The sequence below is a fragment of the Liolophura sinensis genome, chromosome 8 (assembly GCF_032854445.1).
Source record: "Liolophura sinensis isolate JHLJ2023 chromosome 8, CUHK_Ljap_v2, whole genome shotgun sequence".
Lineage (NCBI taxonomy): Eukaryota > Metazoa > Mollusca > Polyplacophora > Chitonida > Chitonidae > Liolophura > Liolophura sinensis.
Genome location: NC_088302.1, coordinates 21,282,468 through 21,309,914, shown reverse-complemented (window position 1 = coordinate 21,309,914; position 27,447 = coordinate 21,282,468). Strand labels below are relative to the sequence as shown.

Below are 27,447 nucleotides of genomic sequence, written 5' to 3'. Positions count from 1 at the left end.
CTGACTGAAGCACACACCCTGCTGATACCTCACCCCCCTACCCTATACCCTCACCATCCCTTCCTAACAACTTATTAACATAACAAACTCAGCCTGATCAGGCCAGTCCATCAGGATAACATGGCAAGGAAAATATGAGCGGACTGGACCCAAAACAAAGCATGTGGGGTGTGAAGCTGTGATTTATCCAGAAGCCTCTCATGGGATTAGGTTTCTAGTAACTCAGTAGACCAAGCCGACACAAACACATGTCACTGGTTGGACAAAACTGACCATATGAGGCAGTCTCAAGACAGTGTGGTCAGCTGGACACTGAAGATGACCTTATGTGCTGGTAAAGTGAGGACATGTTACTAATCAAACAAGCAGGTAGAGTTTTCTGTATGTAGCTAGATGTAACTGTGATGGGTGTCAGCAGAAACCATGTGGTGGCAGTTGTAAAAACTAGGGTAATATTTGTGTGTAACTTTCCACGTCACTGTTATGTCAATTCATTTATGCTTCTCTGAATGAGGCTGTCCAAAAATGGAGGAGACCCTTTTCAGATCAACCCTTACAATGTTCATCTGTCTTAAAAATGTTTAAAAACTATGTTTTAGCACATCAACTTGAGAGGGGTAGACGTATAAGCAACCTTCTTCCGACCCAACCTGCTGATTGATGGAAGCTCAAATCCAAAGCATTTCACAACAAACTGCAGAAACCCTTTCAAAAATGTATGAACCACACAAATAATACAGTGCCAAAATCTCATATATAACAGTGACATGTGACAGAAACTAAAATGATGGATGTCTTATTTATGCTGTTTTTCTTTGTATGCAAACTGAACATCTCCCCATTGAATTTTAACCAATGAAAAATCAGTAAAAGCAAATGGGGGGGGGGGGGGGGGAGGGGGGAAAGTGACGTCAGAATGCAAGTGGAAATCCACACATAAAATTACCCTAGTCTTTACAACTCCCACTGCAGGGGCTGTAAGGTTCAGGTTGCTGTTTCGGTCACATGGTGGATGATATGGGGCGAGTTCGTGGAGGAATCTGCTGTTCATAATGAACATCTATGAAGCTTAGGTGAATAAATAATTTCAGCAACGTAAACTTTACAATCCCTAGTTCGGTGGTTTTTCTGCATTCAACCAATGATAAATCCTGACAATCTAACTTTTTAACTATGATTTTTCTGTGTTGCTATTACTACTGCTACCGGTATTCTGAAAATAAGTCTGGATCAAAACAAACCTGATAGTGATATTCATGATTGTTTTATGCAGGGACTTCACTTAAATACATGTGTGTAATTACCTGTTTGCACATTAAATAGCTGCTTTACATGTACAAATGTACTGACATTTAGCATTACGCTATGTGGATCCATTCTGTCTTGGAAGTGTTTTAATTCACAAGACCATTCTCATCAAGCAACCACAAAAAAAAAAAAGTTATTTTAAAGCATTTTTTATTCAATAAATAACAGATTTCACAATACTGTCTTTATATTCACTACACAAATATTATCTGGAACAGTACACATAATAATAATAATAAATATTTTTGTTCATAACATATGAGGCTGAATGTGTTGCTTTCATGAAACTTTCCCTTCCTTTCACTTCAATTTACTTTCACTTTCTATACATTTGACTGGTATTATACGCCATATACTGTCTACTATTTCAGCACTGTATGAATTATGAAAATTATTCACCTGGATATACAAGAATTATTATTTCATGTGTGGACAAGTATTTGTTTCAGTTGTAATAAATGATTACTGCCTGAAAATTCCTATCATCTCTTGATCTTCGATCCATAGCGTTAATCCAGCTGACCCAAAGGCTGCATTGGCGAACACCAGTGGTGCTCCATTCGACCAAACAGCTGGGCCAGGCTTATTGCTGAAATCTTCACATCCCTCCCAGCTAATTGATGATTTCGCCAAAGCTTTTGTGAGATTGTCTGGGTGATCTGCTGTGTGCGTACGATATCAATAGCAGTGGCAACAATCTGTAGCATGTATATTTGAGGAATGGTCGGACCTTGAATTGTATAAATGCTTATCTGAGTGCATTTCTACCCCCCCCCCACCCCATCCTGCCCACTTAACCTCCCAACTAAGGTTAACTATTGATACTCAGAACACCCTCATCACCACTCAAGTGAACCAGAGCCGTACTGTAATAACTTTTGTGTCTTTTTAACTGTATTTTGGAAGTTTTTGCTAGTGAGTTTACTCATAATTTACCGTTACACGAGATGAAAACATCCCAAAACATTGAAACATTTTTGCCCTATAAAAGGGAGATTTAACACACTAAGAACCTGATTTTTAATTAAAAAAAAAAAAACATGCGCGAGACACCCCACAAAATTGTGAGATGACAAGTATGGAATATACCGATATGAATAATTTTACAAAAATAAAATTTATGCATAGTATTATCTCATACAGTTCTGTTGAAGAATTCAATGTATTCCAGCAAAGTTGATTTCTCTGCTATTATAATTAGTCTGTAAAGAGAGAGAAAAAAAACACTCAGATTTCAGATTAAGGAATTTTGTTGACACATGTAGAATATTGTACAGAGGGAAAGGCCCTGATGAATCATTACTCAGATTCCAGACAATGACAAAGATTAACATGCCTGTCACTGATTTCACAATTCTTTCATTACAGAAAACTGTCATGTGCTGAAGTCGCGGGTGTTTCCATGGTGACCGAGTGGAGTGGTAGAGAAATGGTGAGGGATGAAGTTTGCGTGGCACCCCTAGCCCAATGTGTCACCGTCCATCGATACGGCAGTGACCAGTACCAGCTCATGGCCACAGAATTAGGACGCTATTGATCAAAATCTCCCAGCAGCATTCCCAAACTGAGGGCCTCAACATTTCCGTGTACAAAGCTGGCAATTGCCAAGGTGAATTACGGTGGCTGGAGTGCAAGATTCCATTACCCTATCCGGAGTGTGTGTGTGCAGAAACTGTTTCTTTAGGGACCCAGCATTCTTCATGGTCGACTCTGCTTCATCTTGATGATGGCAGTGAGCTGTGTAAATCTGAATTCTCGGAATGTCTTGGACATCCTGTGGAGTTGCATGTTGTGTTTGTGTGCGACTGTGGCACTAGTGAGGGGCTATGCATGCCCTATTACCAGTGGGATATTCGTAGCGGACTGTAAGAACAAGGGGTTGGAATTCGTACCCTGGGATCTGCCACACACAATCCGCATGTTTCATTTGGAGGATAACAACCTTATGAAGTTAAAAGGTACCCCGTTCTTCAAGTTCACCTTCATGGAGGAGCTGTGGATGCAGAATAATTCGATAAACAGCATCAACGACAAGGCCTTCCAGGGATGTTCTTCACTGATTTGGCTCGACCTAAGTGAGAACATGCTGAAGGATTTCCCTTCAAGCGCCTTTAAACACACGCCTAAGCTGCAACACCTTATTCTCAACTATAATGAAATAAGTTACATCGGGGACGATGCTTTTCGGCACTTGGGCCAACTGCAAAATTTGTACCTGACCAACAATAAACTGCACGCCATTGCCCCGAAAGGCTTTCTAGGTTTGAAGTCGCTGCGCTGGTTGGAGCTTCAGAATAACCTCCTGCGTAAACTTGATCCTCAGATCGTCCAATCATTTGGAAAAGAATTCCTTGCCATTAAACTGCACAAGAACCCTTGGCACTGTGACTGCTCATTAAGGTGGCTTAAGCTCTGGCTAATCACAATGGCAGAAAACAACACACTCCACTGGGAGTTTGACCTGGCACGTCCTATGTGCCACAGCCCCTGGCTTGTGGAGGGGAAAGCCTTCTCTGAAGTTCCAGACTCCTTCTTCGTGTGCCCTGTTCACATTCTGTCGCGTAGTCAAAGAATTGAGCTGGAGGAGACGGACAACGCAGAGCTGACTTGTGAGGTGAGTGCTGACCCGCCAGCCACAGTGTTTTGGTACCTCAACGGCAAACAACTGGAGATCGAGGGCTCCACCAAGTACAAGGTTATCAATGAAGGCGGGGTCCACCTGCGCAACACCTTATACGTCTACAACTTCCAGGTAAGGGACATGGGGTCCTACATATGTAACGCCGTTAACCCCGCTGGGGCGAGGAACGTTACCTTTCACATCGCTATTGAGGGCGTGAATCCTGATGACGTCCGCCCTGTAGAACAGGCTGTGGTGGAGACCAAGTTGAACATTGTAACTATCACGGCCATTGTGGTAGGTAGCTTGGTGTTTACGCTGGCTTTAACTGTCATTGTGTGTGTGATGATTTACCGTCGCCGCACCCCGCCCCCTCACTATGGGGTGGAGATGAAGGCAGAGAGCCCTCATGACAGAGAGCTACAGGATGGGGAAAAGCCTGATGACATCGACGAAGACATGATGAAGGAATGTAACAAAATGGACACAGTAGATCCCCTATACGATTCCATACGGGACCGAAATGTGCAGTATCGTAACAGTCTGAACACTTCTACGTATATATCATTTAAATCTGAGCCCTCAGACCCCGAGGACTTGGCCATGCTTTATGCCAGTATCCCCAAAAGACGCTACAATGGCTCTGTGGCGGGTTCAGTGACAGGGTCCTATAAAGAGACCATGTCCCCTTTACTTGCCCCATACCACATTGTACCCCCAAGGCAAGTGTACCATGTGGACCCCCTGAATGAGTCGGCCGACTTTACTACCATTCCACTGCACCCCCAGCACAACAGGCCACCGTCCCGCACCCCGTCATATTGCTCCACCCCACCTCAGCACAGACACCTCCAACCACAGAAAAGTTGCTCAATGGGCAGTCTTGGCCTAACCCCACCTAAAAAGCCACCCAGGCTTTACACCTATGGGTCGCGAGACCCAGTTGCTAATAGCCCTGGGAACCGAAACTCTGCGGTGGGGACGATTAGTTTACTACGAGGCGATGACAGCTACAGTACAGCAGTATGAGTGCTGACTTTCTGCCAGTTTATGGCCAGTTACAGTACATCAGTGTATGATCAGTGACCAGTTACTGCCTGTTTACTGAAACGTAATAACTGTTTCAATGTAGCAGAGTGGCCAGTGCTACCTTCACTGCAGAAGGATAGCAGTTACAGTGTACTACAGTACAGCCACTCTATAATATGATGATGTGGCTTGCCCTAGCTTTTCTTGCAACTGGATAGCAGTTACAGTACAGCTACAGTACAATACAGTGGTGTGGCTGGTGCAGGCTTTACTGCAGAGTGAACTGCTTGTTCTAATACTGCCATATATAGACTGTTACAGTGTAACAGTGTGGCTAGTGCTAGCTGTACTATAGAAGGATGGCAGTTACAATACAACACAGCGGCGTGGCTGGTGCTAGTTTCCCTGTAGGATAAGGAGGATAAGAACCAAAGTACAGCAGTCTAACCAGGAACAGTTACTGCTTGTTTACTGCCATGCAATGACAGCTACAGTGCAGCAGTGTGGCTGGTGCTAGTTTTACTGCGAACAGTTGCTAGTTTGCGCACAGCAGTATCACCAGTGATCAGTAACTATGTGTGTTATGACAGTTGCATGCAATGCTGCTTATGCTTAATAAGATTTACTGCAAAATTTGGCAGTGAGCATACAGAATGTGACCAATGGCAATTATTCTGTATCCTCAATGATCTCCTGGAAACATAAACTACATCGAGTACTCACTGAGATCATTCTAAGTTTTCCTAACTTACAATGTATAGTGTTGTATGTAATATGTACATTTCTTGCAGCCATTACCATGGAAACATTTAAGTTATTCATAAAATGCATGCCGTAATCATTTGTTTCAGTTATCTATGATGCACATACGATAACGATGTTTTCTTTCTGTTGTAACTGTTTTGTTATTGCTTAATGGATGACTGATTGTTGTCTTTTGCTGTGTACATGTCTACATGTACATTTGTAATGTTGTTACTAGTTTTTCTCATCAAGTCACAGAAAGCTTAAAATTGGGCTAAGAACAAAACAGTTCGTGTGGCACTGTTTCAGAATTACTATTCTCGAAACTGTTTATTTCTTCACCATTTTTTTTTCCCTTTGATCTGACATGGCATAATGTAATTGCTACTATACGAAAACAAAAGTGCAATATTCCATCTGTGCAGAATGTGTTTCCATTAAATATTTATTTTATAATAAGGGAATATTGGATATTAAAAGCACACATTTAATTGGCTAAACTGAAGGTTGTACCTGGGAGCTGGACCAATGATCACATTTCCTGGCATGGGTTTTGCTTCACAAGGCACAAGCAGCACTTTGGTCACGTGACTATCGTGGCGACGCAATACTTACAATACTGGTTGCCATGGAAGATATGTGCACGTAATGCTACCTGCCTTTTGTGAAACGGGCCCATGGCCAATTTACGAAGAAAATTACAAGACAGAGCACAAAGCTTGTTTTTAAATCATAATCTCTATTTTTCTATACTTGTCTTAATTGTCCCAGTTAAGAAAAAAATACAGAGTACATGTATGTTTATGCCGCACAGCTTGCATAAAAACTTCTGTGTAAATTTATATGTTCCAGGCATTGTTGATTTGGAAGATGTATCATAATTTGTGCATAATTAATCTAATTAAGAACAGGCAATATTTGAACGTTGCTATATGACCTCATTAATGCAGAAACTAGAAATGAAATGAAACTAAAAGGAAGCTAGCTCCTGAAGCCATGTTTATGAATATGCTACTGTGAAAAAATGCAAACCCTTCATGATGCCTGATTAAGGAAAAATGATAAATAAAACAAAATAATCAAAAGTAAACCATTCCTTATTTTTATGTACTCCCATGCCCCCTCCCCCCTCCCCCTCCAAAAAAAACAGAAAGGCAAACCAGATATTGAGGTGAACGTCCATTTTGACCTGGGATCACTGCTGAATGAGTTTCTGCAGTTAATCCTATGACTTCTGCTATTCTGACTTTCTCCCTCACTATATAACTTGGCTGAAAACGAGTACCTAATGTATTTCACCTACAGTTTGGTATGTACAAACGTGCTTTCAAAAGCCTCAAAATGATACTTTGGAAGCACTTAATTAACACTTAATTTTTTTCTGATTACAAATTAATCAAATTTCACAGAAAAAAAAAAACTCGGCCTAATAAGGTGGATGAATCAATCAGTATCAAGCAAAGTGAAAAATGATAAACTTTAGGTGAAATACAGTAATTAATTGTTCTACTTAAAGGAGTTAAGGATTTAAAGGAGCTTAATCATCTACAAATTCACCTAAGCGTTTCTTTTTTGGACCATATATATATATATATATATATATATTGGTGCAGTTTCCCTTTTTTCTAAACACCTATGCCCTGAAAAGTTACCTTTTCAAAAGGTTGGAAGAAAATAAAAATGAGAAAAAATTTTGTATCCTCATTTATGTGAAGACTGGTTCAGTGTACAAGCTTGCCTCACTCCCACACAGAGGTGTTGGTATTGCACATCACAGGAATGACCACAACCATATTCCAGTCACATCTGATGGGGAGAGCGGAGCTTGTTGATGGACAGGGGAGGTCACTGTGTCAGACATCAGATGACAAGACTCTGTTAATCCAGTTTCACTTCCAGGCCATTTATCAAAAATATGTGTGTGCCAGCTGTGCTGAAGGGGGGTGGGGGGGAGAATCACATAGGCAGGGGGAAGAGGCTGTCGGACTAATGCAGTACACTAACAGATGGCAGTAACATGGCTAATCTGTTGGTTCTGCTCCCTCTACTCCAGATTGGGCTAAAGATATTACCTGCAGACATGTTAGTGCAGGGTCCATCCTAAAACTCCCAGCTCACATCTGTATAGCTTGGGATGAACTATCAGAGTCGGGCTAATGTTGCACCATTCATCACGGGGATCAGCAAAAACTTAAGAGAAAGTGACAAGTACTGAGGAAATATCCAGTTACTCAAATCTCTACAGGTCTATCAAGTGCCCCGATCTTACAACCAGATGGTCTAACCTGGTATTTACACGAATCCATATTCCATATTCCCCCCCCCCCCATTCATCTCCAGTAACTCTGTACCGCACTACAGACAAGAACCAACTGTTTACAGATCTACCTGAAACACCTTCAAAAGGTTTTCTTTTTCTCTTGCCATCTTAAATGATCAAAAACAAGTTTTATCAGCCTCCTGCTTTTTTTTTTATTTACTGAGTTTTTTCAGTAAACAAAAGTTTTTCATGCAATTTATCTTTCAAACTTTTTAGTGTTGGTATCAAAGGTAACATTTTAAGACCTTTGCGTGCTTCTGAAAGTACATTTGCTCCTGCCAAATTTTAGGTATGTATGCAGGTATGCTTTGAGTTTTACAAAGTACTTAAAGCAGAACCCCAATGCTGAGCTTTCCAAACTGCATATAGATAGTTCAATGTCCCCTGAATTCATTTTGACTCCTTAAAACGTGGAATGGGAAGAAAAACTGTATAATTTGGTTATCAAACTTCAGAAAAGCTACCCTACTACAATCGAGCCACCGCTCATCAGCAATGTAGGCATTATGTCGCCATTGTAGGCATTATGTCGCCACTGTAGGCATTACGTCTCCACTGTAGGCATCACGTCGCCACTGTAGTTATGTGCCCTTTACGTTAATAGGGCTTCGTGCAAGTGTGCCAAAGTACATTCACTGCAGGCATCTGAGGTTTCTCTATCTGTACAACACAGACCACAGGAAACCTATCGTTATATTTTTTACAACTAATTTCAAGATCATTCCATGCCCAAGTGTGGCTTGCTACTGCAGTGACACGACTCAGAATACTGTACAGTTACACAAAAAAAAAAAAAAAACTTTCGATCTACCAGTCACATGAAAGACTTTAAATCAAGGTCAGAAGAATACTGTAATGTGCACACCCAGAATTCCACGACAACAAACTCAGACAGGGATAGTGTAATGTATGTACATATGAGTGACATCACTGGACTCTCACCAGTCCCTGTGTACATGTTATTCCCATAACTTCGAGCACATGTACAATATTTCGCTAAAAAAGCAATACCCTATGTCCACAGGGCAATATCCAAAGATCTAGTGCTTGTATTCTGTATGTCAGTTATCTCCCTTTGTCTGCTTCCTAATATCCGCTTGTTTGTGAGAAGTATACAGTCAGACAATGGCTTTCTCAGTTGGCAATCAACCAGTTCAGCATTTTAAATTTCCAACAAGGCAGCTTCTTTCTTTTTCACTTTTTTTTTTTTTTTTTTTTTCGTGTAATAAAGCATCTGTGCACGCTGTGGGATGGGATATCATGAATTGTCAGCTGTTGACTTGTTGAACATTGCTTCTCTCAACCGCACAATTCCAGATATCCCATCTCATGGCATGCATGTACACTATATATTTTATCTGTATACCCTAAAAGACCATAAATTTGCTCATTTTTCCTGATTGTAAGTGTTCTGTTGATGACTGTAAGATGCTTTAATGTTTGTTTGGATGGTAAGATAATAAAAAAAATACTATTTTGTGACATTTATTTACCTCTAAAAATGCAAATTTGGGCGAAATTTAAGGTGAATTAGGGTATTTGCAATAATCATGTAATCCAAGATTTGCCTTTCTCAAAATATCTTAGATCGCCTTTTCTCACATATTTCTGCACATAGCCTTTTCTCACATATTTCTGCACATAGGCTTTTCTCACATATTTCTGCATGTAGGGTTTTCTCACACTATTCTGATTTACTGGCTATCTTATTTCATTTACTTTTCAACAAGAGCTTTTCAGTTATGTGGTCATCGTTTGTTTTGCGGAGAGAAGGCAATAGGTGCATCTCAGAGAGTAAATGTACTTCACATACTGGATATATGTACATGTAACTATCCAACTGACAATCTGATATGCCTGACATGTGTCAAGTCCACAGTAAACTGATGATCTAAATGAAAACAGCCAGCATCAAATGCATAAAAAACATCCCTGATAACATCAGTCCCACACATAAAACATGCTGGGTGAAACTAGGAAAGCCTGCAAATGCCAACTTGTCCCAACTGTGACAGTAATCTGATAACTGCAGATTAATCAAATGATGTTTGTATAAAATTTCATAGATGTACACTGACATTACATGCGTACATCAGTGTTCAACGCAATTTTTGCAGAGGAATCAGTGGATCAATATTAAACAAGCTTGAAAAATAAAACTGAGTTTAACTCCCGTTTTTACAACTTCAGAAGGGGCTAAACTTTAACACGTAAATGTAATACAGTCTTAATTAAAAACAACTTTATATCCAGGTTAAAGCAACAGCATAGTCTGTAAATGACTTAAAATTTCTGCCCAAATATGGCGTTTTTAAGAGGCAAATAAATGTTGTAAAATATTACTTTTGGTGCTAAAACTTACATTTAAAAAGTTGGATATCATCCTACCTTCCAAACAAACCTCAAAATAAGCAGATTAGCAATGAATGAATTTTTGGGTATTTTACATTTTTAATACTGTACAACTGATATTCCCATCACTTCCGGCTGCTTTGAAGAATTGAACCCTGGACAGTATATGGCGCAGTATATGTTAAAATGATGATCTTTACTTTTTCTTCACTCATGCAGACAAGCTTATGACCACATGGGTGGTACATATGGCTGAGTCTGCAATAAGTAGTCATAAAGGTTATGGGCATTAGACAAGGTAAACACGGGAATGGGCCCCAGGGGGTCTTGGGGGAAGCCAGCTCAGATAGGCGGACTGGTCTGGAGAGTAGATTAGGGGAGCATATGAGGATGACGGGTGGGTGGGGGGGGGGGACATAAAGTGAGTCCCCTACCCCTCCAGGTCCACTGAAAACTACATGTACATCATGTCTGGGTGGTCCTGTCATCACTGATATGTACATACAAAAACATGCCATTTCACGCCTAATGTTACAGTCTGTAATTTACCATATGCACCTAAAAGACATCAAACTTACCAAGTCACTGCAGAACAAAAAAAGTAAAAAGAAAAAAAGACAAATAAGTGTACTTAATGCAACTACACAAATACTGTTATAAAGGTAGTGCAGCGAAGTGCATAATTATCTAACATCTAAAATACAGATAAATATCAACTACATGCATGTGTACCAGTATGTAATTGTGATGAAAGACATGTCCGAATTCAGAGTGATAAATATGAAACTGTAGAGTCTGAGGAAGAGGAAATAATTAGAAGTCAGAAGGAATGGTACCACATCGGGAAGGGAAAATGGGTAAATGATCATAGACCTAGGACATATGTCTCATACCTGCACAATATAATTGAAATTTTTAAGGTGAATCAGGCGTTGCCATGGTTATATGAAGCCATACAGAAGATATCTGCATGGGGTTCTGGGTTAGGACACGTCTAGCTGAAGTGGAACACAGCTGCGACTTGCCGCACAACAATCCCTGGGTCAGCGAATTTCAACACAATGTTCAACACAGGTACAAGAACTGGGGGAAATCAGCCTGAACTATAGTGTCAGTTACAAGACCTAATTTAATGTATTTATGAATTATTATGAGCTTTTACTTCATTTACAAAAGACTAAACTTATTTTACTGATACTACTAACATTAGGTTCACATACCGAGCTAGGGAGAGCATATGAAAGTGAAAGTGAGTATACTATAACTTGCAGTGAAAAGGGTACTTGACAAATTAAGGCACAGCATGACGAGCAATGGAACATCAAATACTTCTGGTACACTCTATATGCTGTGAATGATTTAATTAGAATTTAATCTGTACTCAAGAAGTTTTAACTTTCATGATGGCTGTCAGATTTATGAGTGACAGAAACTGGAGTGTTCATTGTAAACCACAATACTTCCCCAGATACCTGACAAACTCACTGACTTATACCTGCAGACAAACCAGCAAGAGTTGGATTTGAACTTCAAAATTGGTAATTCAGCCAAATGGGCAACGACAGCCATTGTGAAGGTTGTTTGATAAAACACTGCAAGTTTGTTATCACATTTTTAACACACAAGTAAAGAGCTCCAAGTTTATACCTGCAAAAAGTATAAGGAAGCATTCACAAAATAAAAGAATTCTGATTTAATTATCAATCTAATATTGTGACACACATATCAACATTCTTAGGGCTAAACACAGCTTCACATGATAAATTTCTGATTCAAACTAATACCCTGCTCATCAGAACATATGACACAGATGTCTGAAACCATTTACAATGAATTTTGTCTGATCAACTGAAATACTTTCCTGTAGAGAAAGAATTTATACATTATTTCAAGAATGTATATAATTAACCGCAGTGAAAATACACAATGGTTAACTTTTGTTCTTAAATTATGCTGACAACCATTCCCTGTTATTGATATTAAAAGCCAAAAGAATCCTTTCTAGTGGCTTCATCTGTCAAGGGGAAATAGCCAACCATTCAAACACACACACAGTGGGTTATCTCCCTTGAAAAAGAGTGCAATCACTATTTCTTGAGTAGCATTGCAAAACATATGTAGTACCAGATCCACTATTATACACAACAAAGCAAGGTCCTACCTTTTGGATGATGTGATCAAAATTTATTCCTAGTTCTGAAAACAAATTCATTAGTCACGTCAAACATTATACTGATAAAGGTTGAATTAAAGAAAAATTTAAAAAATTAAAAACTGTACACCTACAGAAAGGCTATGATTATCTTTGAGGCATGATGGGGCTACAACAATATTTATTTATTTATTTCATTGGTGTTTTATGCCATACTCAAGAACATTTCATTTAAAAGACAGCAGCAGAATTATGGTGGGGACTACAAGAACATAAGAATGATGTATGAAGTTGAAACAAACTTTTTATAACAGCCATTTTCTATATTATTGTTTTAAAAAATGTATTTGCATCCAAAGTTTAGCCTCCTACCTTCCATCAGAGGTGGTTCCTCGTCAAAGTTCTCTGTGCCCGGGCCCTGAGCAAACTGGGAGGCATCAGGGGTGAGGATAGAGCCCATGTAGGACTGCTGACCAGCGTAATATGCTCCACTGTCCCCGTACCCCTGGGCTGTTTGAGAATAGTCAAACTGGGCAAACTGTCTGTAATAATGCAGAACATATACATTCTTACACACGTCGTTGGTTTTCTTTCCCTACAGTAATTCAGAGTATGTTTATTGTAATTACCATGGCAATGAGTATCTTCAATGCACAATCAAATTATGTATTTCACATGTGTTGTCATAGTACTTATTATTTATTTGTTTTTTCATTAGACTGTTGTTAACACCATACTTGAAATTTATCACTTCTATGATTGTGGTCAGTTTTACTTTTTGGAGGAAAACAGTGCCCTGGGTGAACAGCTAACCTTTGGCAAGTTACTGACAAACTTTCTCACATTAGACATATAGATATACACACCATTTTGGTGGAAGATATTGGACTGTGCTGATAGTCACATGAGAAGTGTGGCACAACACCCCCACAAGCAATGAGTGAGAGGCTGGGGCGGGGGGAGAGTTAATGCTACGATCATTGTAAAAAGGTCACTTGTAGTGCTCTGTGAGACATTATGTAGCTGTGATCATCTATGTCTTTAGGGAAAAAGGTTAGGCAAAGTTGAATATTGTACACCCGCAATTTTAAGGCCTTTGCCTCAAGAAAACAACTATGAACTGAAGGAGCAACTGATTAAGACATGCCTACTGTTGGATTGGCCGTACTTACTGCTCCCCTCCAAACTGTTGGCCCCCTGGACCCATGTCATAGCCAGCTGACTGCTGCTCATAGAAATTTCCCTGGTAGAATCCATCATTTTGGCCGAACCCAGACATGGTGCTGATCAATGGAACTAAGTTTCAGGATATTACACTGGAAGATAAGAATAAAATCCAAGATTTCTTTGATTGCTTGCTTTAACATTGCTTAAAGTTTTAGTATTAGTATTTGTTTGGTAATACCATGAGTATTGCCATACCTTGCCTTGCCATGCCATACCTTGGCATATTGCAATACTTATATTTCTACGTTGTTAAAGCGGCCCACAAAGTCCTATTAAAACCAGATTTGGATCTGACAAACGCAGAAGTACTCACTGCAAATTTTGCTGTTCGGTTTGACAAGACTGTAATTAGAACCCACTGTTTCACTTATGAGAAATGCGCAGTATGAAGATGTAATGACAGCAACAGTCAAGGTGCCTCCTGTTCACTGTCACTCGGAAAACATGGTAATCATCTTGGTCTCCCATTCTATCTCAAAGACAACACTGCTGAAACTATCACTAAACTTAACACTGACAATGCAGTCCTGTCTTGTTTGTCTGATTTCCATGTTTCTAGATTTTAGTGCACGCGACTCACCATTACTGCATAAAGTGATTTTGATGAGAGAGGAGAAAATATATCTTTTAATTTCATAAATTTGATTTATACACTAGTCCAAGATTGCTCAGACATTAGGTTTGGCAAAATTTTGGTCAGCCAAGGATGGCCCAGACCAATGTCAGAGAGTGCTCCATTTAAAAACCTGATGCAGTGAATGTGGCATTCAACAAAACTATGTCTCCACTGCTTGAAGTTTGCACACTTAAGTTCCTTACATTTTCATTGATTTATCGCAAGCACAATGTTAGTTATTTCCTAGGCCACATTGGCCGTCGTTTTAGTGTAGATTTAAAGGCCCACTTTGTCCAGCAAAATGTCTTCCGGAATGGACCGACCAGATTTTTCAGGGTATTTGTGAGGACCAGGTCAATTTCCATGTGCCTGTTGTCCTCATTTTTTTCCCACAGTCATATGCTTTTACTGATTTTTCATTAGCTTAAAATGAATGGGCAGATGTTCAATTTACATACAAAAAAAGAAAATAGCGGTAAATGAAGTATGACGTTCTTCACTTTAGTCTTTATCAAATGCCTTTGTCATCCACAAGTGTTCTGTGCTGAACTGTTCTCAGTTTGTACATATTTCACTTGTTAGGTCCAGAGCTAGATGCTTATCCCACTGGGCCACTTAGATGTGCTTAAGACAGATGAACATAGTAAGAGCATGTGCATGTGCGTGTGTCACATACTTTTGTCACATGGACTGCATCTGAAAAGGGCCTCCTCCACATCTGGACAGCCTCATTCAGGAAAGCATGAACGAATTGACGTAAGCAGTGACATAGAAAGCTACACATAAATACAGCAACCTAGTCTTTAATATATACTCTTAGTGGAATGATTAAACGCTGAGGAGGGTAAATATCAGAAATCGGTGAAAATAGACCTCAAGGTTCAACATTAAAATCAGAAGCGGTAGATCCAGGATCAATCCTGGATCGAGTCACCCAGAAGACTTTAAAAAAGGAAGTTGTAACTTCCTCACTTGGCGTTCAGCATGAAGGGGATAGTGCAACGACTCGTTGACCCGTGTCAGTATGAGGCTTACTTGCCTTCGCTAAATCGTCTCAGTGAAGCAGCACTAGATAAAGAGGAGTGGAAATCCGTTCTGCAACAAGAAGGCACATTACAAACACCCTAAGGATTCCAAGCACTCACTCACTCCAAGTTAAAACTGCAGCTTGGGGTTGCTATGTACATCCTGTGACATAGAGTATCTACTTTTCATATGAACATCTGAGAAGCAGATCTGAGAAGAAACAACCGGCATCAATCTCAGATTGACAGACCCCTGTACAGTCTGCTAACTAGCTTAGGCCATGATGGAAAATAGTTGTTTGGTTGTTGTTGTAGCCAGTGAATGATGCGTCCACGTTGGCACTGACTGAGAGAGTAAAGTGACAATTTTTCTTCAGAAATTGCTCTGGAATTTCGTAGCGCAGATACTCAATGTAACCACTATACATAACTACATAGATATAAAAATGAATGATCTCCTAAACACCTATACCTCATGAAAAGCCTTGAAAGTCTCGTGTACGAAAATGTTTTGCTTTTTACCTGTCACACTCCTCTTCCGGCGTCTGCTTGCGCATGCGTTCTTCAACTTTAAATCAGCAGAGTTCTTTTCCGGTGGCCATTCACTCATAGGTTGGTTGGCACACGAACTTACGTGTTGTATCAAACAAATATCTCTGTGAAATGATCCCAACTTCGACCAAATACTCTCATCAGTGAACCCCAAAACATTCTTTTTTACATTTAGTTTGCAGTTTTCCTAATCACACAGTGGAGATGATGAATATTAATAGTTTTAAAACACTGAGTGTCAACTCGCGAAAACTGGGCGTCTATTAAATCACCTGTCATATTGTTTATTTTTATGTATGGTAACTTACGTTTTATAGAGATAGAGCTTATCGTTTTGGTTGAACTGGAGGACTTGATGACTGAATTTATTCTAGTTCAGTATGGCAGTTGACAACTGTAAACGTGATAATTTCGCCGATCAGGTTAGCCTAACTTTTATGTTAACGATACAACGGCTGACAGAGGCCCCTTCCCAGATCACTGGGTATTTTTCGATTCGTACTTATGACCTCCATAGTCGGAATTTTCTGACAGCAGTTCTTGTCATTAATCATGAATGTGTGACATAAACAGTCTATGCGCTCACAATGGCAGGTACAAGTCAAGCTAGGTACCAGTGCGTAAACAAGAAAGCGTAGAGTTTTGCCAGCGCCTGAAAATGAACTGAAATTTATGCCCCCTCAGGCCTGTCATTGGTACATAATGAAAGTTCGATAATAGTGCTTTTCAACCGTCTACAGTTACTTCACTTACCAGAGGTACAGCTTTCACCTTGTCAAGATTGATTGATCGCTGAATATTTTTGTCTGCCTCACTTGACGTCGTCCAAACTATCTCCAGCCCTTCATGCTACGTAGTGTACAGATCTCGCCAGATCCTTTTTTAATACTCCAGCGTGATATCATTAGGTCAAAGGGCATGAGATTGAGTTTGTTCCATAACTCGCAAAAAAAAGTGGCTTACTCTGACTACTCCAGTTTCCTCCATCCAGAAGCCTGACTGCTGTCCGGAGGATGGCCTTTAACACTGAAGAAATCAATAAATACTAATGGCAACCTGACGAAGTATGATTTCTCATGACAAAGATGGCTGACATTTACCTTGTCTGAACTGGTCACGTGAAATCCTCATACTGTTCGAAAGGCGGTACATGGTTTTTTACAAGGACTTCAAGTCTTCACCTGTGAACCTATATTTTGTATAGTGAAAAAAAAATAAATGCAATGCTGTGTATTCGCTTTGTGGATCAACCAGAATTTAAGGCAGATTTGGCACTACAACTCTTGAGTATCGTTATGGTTTTAAACCACAATAAAATAACTACATCATTCAGAGCTTTTGTATTCTGCAATATAATTTAAATGCAGCAGCAGAATTTTCAAAAGTATAACAACAAAAGCAGTGCTACACATGATGGTTACCACCTTTCGAGTCTCGTTAGCCTTTGTTGTGTTGTGTACACTATATTTTTATTTTCTGTTTCTGTCTTATTCACAGTTATGAAGACCATTGAGGCCAATCAGATTGTGAAGATCCCTGAGGGCAGTAAGTATGCTTGGCAGAAAACCTAAATACAATCATGTTATTTTTATGTAATAAGTTATTGCGTTTCATGGATGGTTAGCATGCCAACGTGGTGCAATGTCTCTGGAGCCTCTCACTAATGCAGTCGCTGTGAGTTCAAGTCCAGCTTATGCTGGCTTCCTCTCTGGCCATACGTGGGAAAGTCTGCCTGCAACATGTAGATGGTCATGGCTCGACCTGGTTTCTTCTCACCATAATTTTGGCCATCATATAAGTGAAATATTTTTGAGTACGTCGTATGTACATCACCAATCAGATAAATAAACAAATGAATTGCAAGCTATGTAAGATTTTCTGAGAAACTGTTCTAGCCACATGGTTGAGGTGCTTATTTTCTTTCACTGGGTGACTGGTCTGTTTGTCGGACTGGGAAATTTCTAGATTTCTATGGATTCAGTTGTTCTCTTGGCCTTGGTGTTATCTTACATGAAGTTCATAGGAGAAGTCACTGTCATGCTACATGGAGACCTTTGTGATGAATTGACTGAATCAGTGTTGAAAAATAAGCCTCAAGCAAATGGGCCAACCTAGATTTATATTTACATTTCTGACTACCATTTCGCATAAGGCTTGATTTTTATATATAAATATGTATATATAAAGCTCTGAAGAACTGTCATGATATGGTGAAACTAGTAAGCTAAATCAACAAGTTGAGTTTGTCATGTTTCTTCTATAGTATATATATATATATATATATATATATATATATACATACACTTAAGTTTGAAGCATGATGCTATTCCTGATGTGAACTGCTGTGTTATCGTATTCTTATGGGTGATGTTCTTGTTGACAGTTGACATCCGTGTCAATGCCCGTAAGGTGACCGTCAAGGGCCCCCGGGGCTCGCTGACCCGTGACTTTGGCCACCTGGCAGTGGTCATTAAGAAGATGGGCAAGCGCTCTATCAAAGTGGAGAAGTGGTTCGGCAAGAGGAAAGAGCTGGCCGCTGTGCGCACAGTCTGTAGCCACATTGAGAACATGATCAAGGGCGTCAAAAAGGTATATTTGTCGGCGATAGAAACAGCCCTCGTGTTTATTTACCATAGCACATGGTGCGGGTTCAGTCCAGGTACATGATTCCCTCACTCACATTTCATGAGGCTTTAATATCAGTAAGTGGTTGACAAGGTTCATGGAACTGTTTACATTCGTAGAAAACCTCGTCTTTCACCAATGTATTAAGCATATCTTGTTGGCACATGTGGGGCAGTTTGTCAGTAATTTGCCAGATGTCGATGGTTTACCCCTGGCCTTCTTGTTCCTCTACCCTTAAACTTGACCATGCCAGAATAAATGAAATAGTCTTGAGCACAGAGCAAACTCCAGTCAAATACATACATAGAACACTATGGTGTTAAGCAACAATCAGTTAAATAAATTTAATTAATTTACATTTGCCAAATTCAGTGTGACTTGGAAGGGCCATCATAATTCTAGCATTATTAAGGTATTGGTGTTGATGACATTTTTCAGCTTTTGGGTGTAAATGTGTCCCAAAGGGATACCGACTTAAGTTTGTCATTTTCAAATGCTCAGTTCAGAGCAATGACAACATATGACAGTTGAAACTTCCAGAGGAAAAGATCACACATTTGAAATCACATGTTATCCAAATGGTCAAGATAAGGTTTTATGCCATCTTAAAGGGACATTCTGCCGAAAGAAATTCAGAATTTTTGAGTTTGTATAGCTAAAAACAAAAATGGGTTGCATTTGACCCCTAACTAAACTCCCTTGGCCTATATTTTCCACAAAATGTCAATTAAGAGAATCATGAGGGGAAATCTGTGACTGGTCTAAACTATCCGCCTGACAAGAAAACGTGCAATAGGTGCAGCGCAAAGATCCCACATTTATCACACATGTAAACAATACGACAGGTTGAACGCAAATCAGAAGTCTGGTAAATCAAATACGATCTTCCTTTCTATTGATAATGTTTTATAAAGTACTCGTTATTGCCTATGGCAGAACTGAAGTTACACGGTAGACCACATAATTACACCACAGTGTTGTGTTTGACATTTCAAGTATATCACATATCACCTGTTGTCTAGACAACAAGGGGAGGTAACTGATTAGATTAGACTTTCTAAATACAGTGATTTGGGCGAGTTGATGGTCGAAGGGAAACCCCGGATAAAACTAAACATGCAATTGTCCAAAGTCATTTATATGTCAGTAGACATCTGGAAGTCTTAACATTATGTAGATGAGGTCTAAAATAACAGCGCAATTTTTTTTGATGTCGGCGGTATGTTCCTTAAAGCCTCCTGTCTTGGTCCTGCAAGTGGAGTCGGATGGACTGAGTTGGTTTTCTCTGGCTAAAGTTTTACCTCGTAAGATTTGCCAGGTAGTTGACAAGGCACAGTTGTTTTCACTTAGCCCACCCTACTTCATCTGCTCATAAAGTAACAACAGGTCTTCAAATGAAGTTTTGTTACATGTTTTTGGATGTCTACCAGAGACTACAGAAAAAGTATAGATTTTGAACAAAATTTGTGCAAGAAAACCACCAGTTCATTATATTTTTTTGGTGATTGTGACCATTGCCAGATAATGATACAAATGTATGCATATTTTTCTTTTACAATGTAGTAGTGCATAGCAGAGTATTGCCCCTTTGTTGCAACTCGTGCGCCTTTGTACATTTTGTTCTCGAAGTAGCTTTTAGTTATGTTATACCCTCAATTAAAATAAATAAATAAAATCTGTTCCACCTGCAGGGTTTCCTTTACAAGATGAGGTCTGTGTATGCCCATTTCCCCATCAACATTGCCATCCTAAACAACAACCGCACTGTGGAAGTGCGTAACTTCTTGGGAGAGCGATTTACGAGGACCGTGGACATGTTGCCGGGGGTGACGTTCAAGGCGTCCGGCCAGCAGAAGGACGAGTATGTTCTGGAGGGTAATGATATTGAGCTGGTGTCACGGTCAGGTGAGAAACTCTAGTGTGGCTGTTTTGGCGATCTTGATTCAAACATTTTTTGGTTATCATACGACTTCCTACAGTATACAATAAACATTAAGCTTCATCTTTGTGCGACCTTTATCTGGTGGTTTGCTTTCGGCATTCCGATAGGCTGCAATCATAAAATTGGCCCATATCATATGTCAGTGAAAATTCCTGACCGCAGCATTTAGAACAATATATCAATCTTACATTTTAAAAACAGAATTAAAAGTTGTTTAAAAAAAAATGACGACTTGAGCTGGGACTGAAAATTAGGATAACCTTGAGTTGATGCCACATGATTTGATACAAAATGATTTTTCTCTTCTCAACACGTCAGATTAGATTCAGCACTGAATAGTGAACGACTAGCCCAAAACACCAGTGAAGAAAGTTACAAGTAATGAGTGATAAAATCGGGTTTTAATAACTCTCCTCTCTCATTTTCAGCTGCACTCATTCAACAGTCCGCTCTGGTGAAGAGGAAAGATATCCGAAAGTTTTTGGACGGTATCTATGTGTCCGAGAGAACGACTGTGGAGGAGGATTGAGCTCCCTTGACGCGTGTATTAATGCAGTAAATGATGTCCCCAGCATTTTGTGTGTTCTGTTCTAACTATTTCATAGTCCGGTTTCACTTGGGAGAAGTATCAGTTCTGCAACATCGTGTGTTGCCTGGGCCCAGTTCCATAAATCTCCCTAAGTCTAGTAAATTGCGTATTAAAGTTGGAGAAAACTTAAAAATCACATAAAGTTCCGATGAAAGAGTGTGAAATAGTTAGTTGTAAATGTGGTCTTCAATACTTTTTTTGATTTTTCTTTAAAGAGAAAGTCACTGAATTTTTATATGGTGGATATTTGGAACCACCTGCTTGCTATATATAGTCTCTGCTTAGTAGTGTTCTAAATGAGGATGTAACGCATGCATGTTTAATAAATATATTTTGCTAGAATTTGGTATTTTCACTTAACAAATGTATTCGACCTGGATTTTGATGATATTTATATGTTTATCATGTTCATAAGTATTATCATAATTCAGATTAGATGCCTATGTTTGGATATAAACAAGAAATTTACATTCAAATACATATTTAGACATGCATCACATCCTTATTTTGAACATTACTGGTCTGGATATATACGATATATATCAAGATGTGGTCCCAAAGACCCTTTTCTCCAACAAAAAATATTAAAAACCATATTTGCAACTAAGTTTTCATACTCACTCTTCTATTTTCGGCATCTTTTTGCTCCTTTAAAATGGTTAGGTTCTAAGTGTTTCTCGAAAGAAAAAAAGTTAGATATTGCTGACTATGGTAGTGACGTTGCTTAAGAAATATATTTTTGCATTTAAAACTATGAAAGTTTCATGAAAGTGGGCCTGGACACCGTTTCACAAAAGTTGGCAAATCTTTTTTTTTTTCACTAAAGTTTTTGAAAATGCCTACTTGAAAGCACCATAAGGCGACGTTATTCCAAAGGAAAGTTACAGAAAATGGATTTACAAAGTTTTGTGACAGCTGGCCCAGTGCGACTTATCCATTGAAATTATCACTGATTAGCTCCTGACCAATGACCTTGGTGTTAAGACCCTGCACTAGCTGGGCTAGCTGCGGCTTAGTCAGGAGGTATGTAACTGTCAGGAACCTGGCAGGTTTAAGCTTTCCACAGTTTCATCAGTTTTTGACCCATTATTTTGGATTTTGACACTTTTCATTAATTTTAACATTGTAAATTAAGATTAAGTTACCATATACAATATTTCACTTGCTACAATGCGCCAGTATATTTCACTTGAATCACCGGTGGTATATTTTATCTAAAAGCTGCTACATGCAACCCACATTATGGCTTGACAGTGCGGTAGTTTCCACGTAGCTGTGACCGGTATTAATGTACAGGACATAGACGAAACCGCAGGCTGGTGTTGCCAACGATGTCTGGGAAAGAATCAACTGCCCTGAATACAGGACAGATCTTCGGTTTATTCACATGAAGGGATGTGTGTGAACATATCCTTTTTCATACCTCCCAAATATACCAGTACCAGTTTTCAAAATGAAGTTAAACCGTATTTCCCCAAATCATTCAAGTGAGTGGAGTCGCGTCGTTATTTAGCCTACACGAACGCTTAGGTATCCACACAACAGTCTGGTTGAGTTGCCGAACTTTAGGCTAATCTTGTAGGCCGAGCTTATACGCTGCCTTTAGGCAGCAATCCGATACCCAGTTGGGTTCCAGTTGCAGCATCATGACCTCATGCCGCTGTCATTTTCATGAAGTGTCATGCTGCAAAAACTTAATGCTAGTAATTGACTGCAACAGACTTTGGTTATATACGATTACGGTTACTACCCGAATTAACACAGTTGAAACCGGTGGCAGAAATATACGAGCGAGTGCAACTGGAAACCAACATGGATGTTCCGGGTCAATGATCGCAAGACCAATTTCTAAAACATGCAGCGCACAGCACAAACCACCAAAGCACTATAGAGAGCTTATAAAATGAGAAACTAGGAAGGCTTCGTGCCAAGAGAAGCTGTTATCCGTTCACAGTGATCACCGCAAGACGCAATAAAGGAATACCAGTGTATAAGATGTTAAAATATGTAACTTGGTTGCAACTGCCCATGGGCCTATACTCAACGTAGCGATTTTATTCAAGATGTTGAGTATACGGTTCCTATCCCAGGGTTTAGCGGATTTGGACACTCCATCCACATTTATTTAGTACAGAATATACTTTTGCAATTTAATAAAGACCTAATGGTTGATGTTTGATAGAATATGCTGATCACACTGTAGTTTTTGCAGTAAGAAATTGTCGATGGATCTAACGAATATTACAAAGGAGGTTTCTAACCGGTGCAATCTGGTCTCGCCAGTTTACCACGGTTGAGCAACAGGAATACGGCGAAAAACAGCAATGGAATAAATCAGTTAGGTCATATTTAGTATCAAGCTTGGATTGTGACTATCACTCACCACATCCATTTGGTGGTACCAACACATCAGATCGCAAAGCTGAACGACTCTTCCATTTTAGGTACCCAGTAAGGGATATCCGTCTTTGCTTAACGTTTCTATCGTCCCACCACCACGATACCAACTGGATTCCAACTACATCTCATTGTGACATGCCTTGACAGACCTCTCGGGAGTAAATTTGCTTGAGTATAGCAGTTATATACCTGGCAAACCTTCGTCTCTCATGACAGGAGCAATATACATGCATCACTCGTAGTATATATGCTGTCCGCTCATGCAACCCCCCCTCCCCCCACCATCCCCTTAGGTTAACATTCTCCGCTTTCAGCATTCATCATCTAATATATTTGCTTATCTTTCCACTATGGAGCACTTAATTGTGAGTATACATGCATATCCGTTATAGTTGGCGTTTCAGTTCTGGAATCACTGCTTTGATTTCAATTTATACGAACCAAACACTTCAAAAATAGTACTCCTTGGTTCCTCGCTTGCAGCTCTGCACTGAGAAGTTAGAGCAAGGAAACGAGATCGGTTGGCCAAGTGTCCGTATAATGTGACTGCGTGGGGTGTCATGTCTGACATCGGTGTGTTCCACATGATACTGAATCGTGCAGTGGCGACAGCACTTTAACGTCATGGACTCGCCCTGCCATAAGAAGTCACAGTATATGTACACATACCATATGACTTTCTGTCTCCATATAATTTTTCAGTACGACGTTAAACCCTAAGCATTCATTCATTCATTTATTCATTTCACACGAGAAATTACAATGCCTAGCTTTAGGCCCTATATTTCATCTGTGTACATTTTACTGACAGAGAAGTGCTCACAAGGCTCGATTTTGTTGTATTGACTCGCAGAATTCGAGTTGTCCAACAAAAACTTTTTTTCATCATCCGCTTTCGGTCGGTACAATTTGTCAAATTCTATATTTCATGTGGAGCAGCTAGTGTTTATCGTTTTTTCATTTCTCATCTTGAAGTCGACGATTCTACAGTCGATAATACAAATCAAGAGTTTAATAAAGCGGTCCATATTAAACAGCTCTTCGTACTGTAATATATCACGTCTTGTGACGTATCAGTGACGTATCACTTTGCATACTGATGTACATGCCACGCGGTCTTCTCTGAATAAAGCAGTGCGGCTTGGGGCCTTCAACGATGAAGACGTGTTGTCTTATCTTTCTCTGGTGTATTACTGTGCTAGACTATAGAATGGCTTGAAGTCTTTCTAGTACGGTAGATCAATATACAAAACGTACATGTATACTATAATACTACCATGAATTACTATATATTAGACGATTTGCCATTAGAAGATTTGGCGTGATATCAAATCACCAACTTAAAGCAACTGAATCCAACACTGGTCTATACATAATCGCCTATAGGTGCACAGGGTCGCAGATTTATCCCGTATAGCTATGAGGTTTTCTACATTAAAGCATCACTTAAATTGGACAAGCATACAGATAAAGTGAGGATTAACTGTCCAAGAAGCATTCACCAGAACCCGACACTGAAACAGGCGCTTACATGTGGCAATTTAACACTGCAGTCGCTGCTCTGGTTTTACTCTTACAAATAAATAATGGAATGTACAGATTTGCTGATCATATGTTTCAGCGTTGTGTTGCAAGATGGTGCAATAAACCTCAACTAAACTCGAAGATTTAAGGGAATGGTGTGTGCTGACCATGGAGGTAAATAAGAACACTGACCTAAACCAACTCACATCCGTGGTGTAAACAATAAAATGATGTTAAAAACTTAAAAGCAGGGAAACACGTTTTATGCCAGGAGAGTAAAATAAATAATAATAAATAAATAAATAAATAAGCGCGCTCCCCCGGTAGGGAGCCTCCTGTATATAAAAGGCTTTCCACAGCTGCGCTTGGCTGTCATCAGAATTCCTTTGAACAGTGGAGTGGAAACGAGTAGCACTGGGCAGCCGCCATCCATGAGGAGAACGTCCACGAGGAGAACGGACATCCATGAGCAGAACGGAACAAGTAACTTGTTCGTTTACGAATAATTGGGCAAGGTACGAGACTATAGGCCTGTATATTTATATAGGCCTATAGCCGAGCAGATAAATTCTCAACACTTTAAACCCCTTATTATCCGAAAACACAGACATTACTGTAACCCTGAAGACCTTCTCTAATGTGTCATTGTTAATTAGTAACCTAATAGTCCTCCATCACTAACTTGAAGAAAAAATATTAAAGATCCACGAGGAGGACCTTGCCTAGTTCACCTCCCCATAGGTATAAAGTATAACATCCACGAGGAGGACGGTGGCTAATTTACCTTCCTACTGGCATAAGATACAACATCGACGAGAAGGACAGTGGCTAATTTACCTTCCTCCAGGTAAAAGGTACAACATCCACGAGGAGGACGGTGGCTAATTTACCCTCATATAGGTATAAAGTACAACATCCACGAGGAGGGACGGTGGCTAATTTACCTTCCTATAGCCATAAAGTACAACATCCACGAGGAGGACGGTTGCTAGTTTACCTTCCTATAGGTATCAGGTAGAACCTCCACGAGGAGGACGGTGGCTACTTTACCTTACTGCAGGTATCAGGTACAACATCCACGAGAAGGACGGTGGCTAATTTACCTTCCTATAGCCATAAAGTACAACATCCACGAGGAGGACGGTTGCTAGTTTACCTTCCTATAGGTATCAGGTAGAACCTCCACGAGGAGGACGGTGGCTACTTTACCTTACTGCAGGTATCAGGTACAACATCCACGAGAAGGACGGTGGCTAACTTACCTCCATGTAAGCATGAGGTACAACATCCATGAGGAGGACGGTGGCTAATTTACCCTCATATAGGTATAAAGTACAACATCCACGAGGAGGACGGTGGCTAATTTACCTTCCTATAGCCATAAAGTACAACATCCACGAGGAGGACGGTGGCTAATTTACCTTCCTGCAGGTATAAGGTACAACATCCATGAGCAGGACGGTGACCAGTTTACCTTCCTGCAGGTATCAGGTACAACATCTACAAAGAAGACGGAGGCTAATTTACCTTACTATAGGTATAAAGTACAACATCCATGAGGAGGACGGTGGCCAGTTTACCTTCCTGCAGGTATTAGGTACAACATCCACAAAGAGGACGGTGGCTAATTTACCTTTCCTCAGGTGTAAAGTACAACATCCACGAAGGGAACGTTGGCTAGTTTACCTTTCTGGAGGTGTCAGGTATAACATCCACGAGGAGGGCTGTGCCTAATTTACCTTCCTACTGGTATAAAGTACAACATCCATGAGGAGGACGGTGGCTAACTTACCTCCATGTAGGCATGAGGTACAACATCCACGCGGAGGACGGTGGCTAATTTGCTTTCCCATAGGTATAAGGTACAACATCTACGAGGAGGACGGTGGCTAATTTACCTTCATATAGGTATAAAGTACAACATCCATAAGGAGGACGATGACTAATTTACCTACATGTAGGTATAAGGTAAAACATCCACGAGGAGGACGGTGGCTAACTTACCTCCATGTAAGCATGAGGTACAACATCCACGAGAAGGACGGTGGCTAATTTACCTTCCTATAGGTATAAAGTACAACATCCACGAGGAGGACGGTGGCTAATTTACCTTCCTTTAGCCATAAAGTACAACATCCACAAGGAGGACGGTGGCTAATTTAACTTCCTGCAGGTATAAAGTACAACATCCACGAGGAGGACGGTGGCTAATTTACCTTCATGTAGGTATAAAATACAACATCCACGAGGAGGACGGTGGCTTATTTACCTTCCTACATGTATAAAATTCAACATCCACGAGGAGGACGGTGACCAGTTTACCTTCCTATAGGTATAGAGTACAACATCCACGAGGAGGACGGTGACTAGTTTACCTTTCTATAGGTATAAACTTCAACATCCACGAGAAAGACGGTGACTA

General features: G+C 40.0%; 3 protein-coding genes across 3 annotated transcripts; 2 read left to right on the top strand and 1 right to left on the bottom strand.

The window, feature by feature from the left end:
• The first annotated feature begins 2,678 nt into the window (after positions 1–2,678).
• On the top strand, positions 2,679–5,404 carry LOC135473772 (leucine-rich repeat-containing protein 24-like). The gene has a single exon (XM_064753664.1). The coding sequence runs from the start codon at positions 3,032–3,034 to the stop codon at positions 4,955–4,957; it is 1,926 nt and encodes a 641-aa protein (XP_064609734.1). The 5' UTR covers positions 2,679–3,031; the 3' UTR covers positions 4,958–5,404.
• A 6,610-nt stretch (positions 5,405–12,014) lies between these two features.
• On the bottom strand, positions 12,015–15,929 carry LOC135473303 (protein YIPF5-like). Its single transcript, XM_064753151.1, has 5 exons — positions 15,866–15,929; positions 13,698–13,841; positions 12,898–13,067; positions 12,535–12,569; positions 12,015–12,020 (listed from the first exon to the last, which is right to left on the bottom strand). The coding sequence occupies exons 2-5, from the start codon at positions 13,802–13,804 to the stop codon at positions 12,015–12,017; spliced, it is 318 nt and encodes a 105-aa protein (XP_064609221.1). The 5' UTR covers positions 13,805–13,841; positions 15,866–15,929.
• A 49-nt stretch (positions 15,930–15,978) lies between these two features.
• LOC135473126 (large ribosomal subunit protein uL6-like) lies at positions 15,979–21,086 on the top strand. Its single transcript, XM_064752955.1, has 5 exons — positions 15,979–16,005; positions 17,443–17,490; positions 18,329–18,534; positions 20,262–20,475; positions 20,941–21,086. The coding sequence occupies exons 2-5, from the start codon at positions 17,445–17,447 to the stop codon at positions 21,039–21,041; spliced, it is 567 nt and encodes a 188-aa protein (XP_064609025.1). The 5' UTR covers positions 15,979–16,005; positions 17,443–17,444; the 3' UTR covers positions 21,042–21,086.
• Positions 21,087–27,447: the final 6,361 nt, after the last annotated feature.

Coding starts and splice junctions, on each gene's coding strand:
- LOC135473126 (XM_064752955.1), top strand. CDS start 17,445: ATGAAGACCATTGAGGCCAATCAGATTGTGAAGATCCCTGAGGGCA. Junction 17,491..18,328: donor TGTGAAGATCCCTGAGGGCA/GTAAGTATGCTT, acceptor TCTTGTTGACAG/TTGACATCCGTGTCAATGCC. Junction 20,476..20,940: donor TGAGCTGGTGTCACGGTCAG/GTGAGAAACTCT, acceptor TCTCATTTTCAG/CTGCACTCATTCAACAGTCC.
- LOC135473772 (XM_064753664.1), top strand. CDS start 3,032: ATGATGGCAGTGAGCTGTGTAAATCTGAATTCTCGGAATGTCTTGGAC.
- LOC135473303 (XM_064753151.1), bottom strand. CDS start 13,804: ATGTCTGGGTTCGGCCAAAATGATGGATTCTACCAGGGAAATTTCTAT. Junction 13,068..13,697: donor CAACAGTTTGGAGGGGAGCA/GTAAGTACGGCC, acceptor GCATTATTACAG/ACAGTTTGCCCAGTTTGACT. Junction 12,570..12,897: donor GGAACCACCTCTGATGGAAG/GTAGGAGGCTAA, acceptor ATTTGTTTTCAG/AACTAGGAATAAATTTTGAT.